Source organism: Trichosurus vulpecula, chromosome 7 (assembly GCF_011100635.1).
Source record: "Trichosurus vulpecula isolate mTriVul1 chromosome 7, mTriVul1.pri, whole genome shotgun sequence".
Classification (NCBI taxonomy): domain Eukaryota; kingdom Metazoa; phylum Chordata; class Mammalia; order Diprotodontia; family Phalangeridae; genus Trichosurus; species Trichosurus vulpecula.
The window spans coordinates 126889822-126892343 of NC_050579.1; the positions used below are offsets into that span (position 1 = coordinate 126889822).

Here is a 2522-nt window from a genome sequence, read left to right on the forward strand (position 1 = left end):
AGGACTGAAGCAATTATCCATGAGTACCTCAATTTCCATTCTCTGAGCAGGAATAGGTCTGAGTTTAGAGTGGTCTCTTAGAGTCAGCTTGCTTCATCTTTTAGGACTACATCATCCTGGAAGGTTCGGAGCTTCTGAGACTTGGAGATAAGGGTTGGAGTCATCTTTTTTTTCATTTTGTTTTAGGCATGTGTCTAGTAAACATTTTTTTTTTCACTTTGATGTCTTGTGTTATTTTCAGTAGCACTTTTTGTAGTGGTGGGTTAATAGCTAAAGAAACTATGGTGGAAAGTCTGAAAGAAATGATGAAGGCAGAGGCACATGGTAAGAATTACATGAACTGATGCTGAGTGAAACAGAACCAGGAAAATAACGTACTTATTGGAAATGGAAAGACCAACAATAAAACAATAGAAATGGAATTCTAGGAAATGATAATGACTGAGTTTGGTCTTCTTTCTTTGCAGACAGTTGGAAGACATTGTCTGCAAAGCAGAGAGCACAACACTGGGCTTCTGAGTTGTTCCTTAGTTTAAATGAATTTTTTTCTTCTCCTTTTTTTTGTTTCCTTTTGTCAGAAGGCATGACTCTTTGGGAGGAAGGAAGGACATAATGGAGATGATGTAAAAACAAAAGATACCAACAAAAATAAATTTTTAAAAATAAACCATGTTGCCAAAAAAAAAAAGGTCAAGCGGAAATGTGAAAAGAAGGAAATTTCTGAATGAATTGATGTCCTCCTTTAGGATAACAGGGCTTATCTCAGCTTCTCTTCTCTTTAGGTGATTCAGTAAATGCTTCATTTAGTCACTTTAGAAGAATTTATTTTCTTGATATCCACGCTACTCAGAATCAAGGTCCCATTTTTGAATTTTCCAATCTGTCCAGCTGATCCTGTTGACAAAATACTGGGAGCTGAGCTCTTCTTTTTGGATTTCCGATTATCCTCTGAACCTTTCCTCTTCTTTTTTCTGAGCATGTCTGTGACCTGCACCATTCTTTTCTCTTCTTCCTTTGCTGCCTTTTTTTCTTTGATCTGCTCGTGCAAAACCTTGTAATTCATGTAATTATTTTTTGGAGGCTTAGCACCCAGCATGATGGCTCTCTCCTGTTCCAGAATCCGTTCTTTCCCCTTCCCATAACCAGTGATGCCAAATCGATGCACTTCCAAACGGGCCTTTTCCAGATTAAACTCTTGCATACCCACGTCCTTCTCAAGGGCATTGATTTTTGTCTTTGTGCCCTCAACCTTGGGTGGTTCTAGTTCAGTTTTCTTCTTTTTATTCCAGCTGTGAAACTCAACCACTTCCACTGGTCCTCTTTTTCCCTTTTTTAGGGATGGTGTAGGGGAAACTGTTGCAGAGACCTCTGTAGGAGCAAGACCAGTGGAACCCTCAGAAGAGTCACAAAGAAGCTCTTCCTTAAGCTTTTGGAAGAAGCTAGAAGCACTTTTCTTTTGATCTCTGCAAAGAGACTCTGGCTGCAAGGCTGTGTCCACTGTCATGGCTTCTGCAGTTGCTGATTCTCTCTTGTCCTTTTTATTTTTCCTTCTTTTCAATGTCTTTTTATCTAGGGTCTCTCCGAAGTCGTAAAGGGTGTGCAGCAGTGTATCCAGGAGGCTCTCAGGGATGGAAGAGTCCTCCGGTCCCGGCTTCTCCTCCTTAGCCATTACGGGGTGTGAGGCGAGGGGAGAAAAAGGGTAGGGGGACCGAAGAAGTACCTTTCGGAGTTAGGACCCAAAGCTTTTGGTGGTCAGCAATTAACAATCAGACCCTCTCCGACTTCCGCGTTTCCGGGGCAGGGCCTGGGCTCGCCTAGTAAACATTTTAAAATATATTTTTCTACAAGATAATTTTGCACTTCTGGCAGTCACCCTTTCCTACTCCTCTCTATTACCTCTTTTATCCTAAATGCTGCTTTGTTAGCAAGGATGAAATGATGAACATTTTTCATTAAACTTATAAAGGCCCTGACTGAATATCGATTTGTGAGTATTTTTTTAAGTTAGAGGTTAGGGTGGTGTTTATATCACTCGTTATAAAATCTACATTATTTTAACTTTTAAAGAAGAAAAAATATCTATCATTTTGATGTGTTTTAGTGATTGTTGATGGACAAGATACCTGATTAACCTATCAGGGAAAGGTCCATGACCATAGTTCTACATGGGAGACTTTGGATAATTTGCAACATCTCTTTATAATGAGCAAGAAAGTCATTCTAGAGCTCTTGAAAATTAATCATTGAATAGATATTGATGAATGAATTAGCAAGTATGTATTAAGTACTTACTATGTATCAGGCATTATGCTTAGTGCTGGGTATATAAAGACAAAAGTTAAATCATCCCTGCCCTCAAGGAGCTTACAATCCAGTAGGGTAGAAAACATTTACATATGTAAACATATACAAGGTGTAAGGGAGCTTTGAATGAAAAGGCATTAACTACAGCTATAGGGACCAGAAAAGGCCTCCTATAAAATGTCTCACTTAAGCTGATTGGAAGGAAACAAGGGTTAACA

The 2522-nt window shown here is 39.2% G+C and overlaps 1 protein-coding gene across 1 annotated transcript; it reads right to left on the reverse strand.

The window, feature by feature from the left end:
* Positions 1-740: 740 nt before the first annotated feature.
* LOC118858372 (uncharacterized protein C1orf131-like) lies at positions 741-1669 on the reverse strand. Its single transcript, XM_036768874.1, has one exon. The coding sequence runs from the start codon at positions 1667-1669 to the stop codon at positions 800-802; it is 870 nt and encodes a 289-aa protein (XP_036624769.1). The 3' UTR covers positions 741-799.
* Positions 1670-2522: the final 853 nt, after the last annotated feature.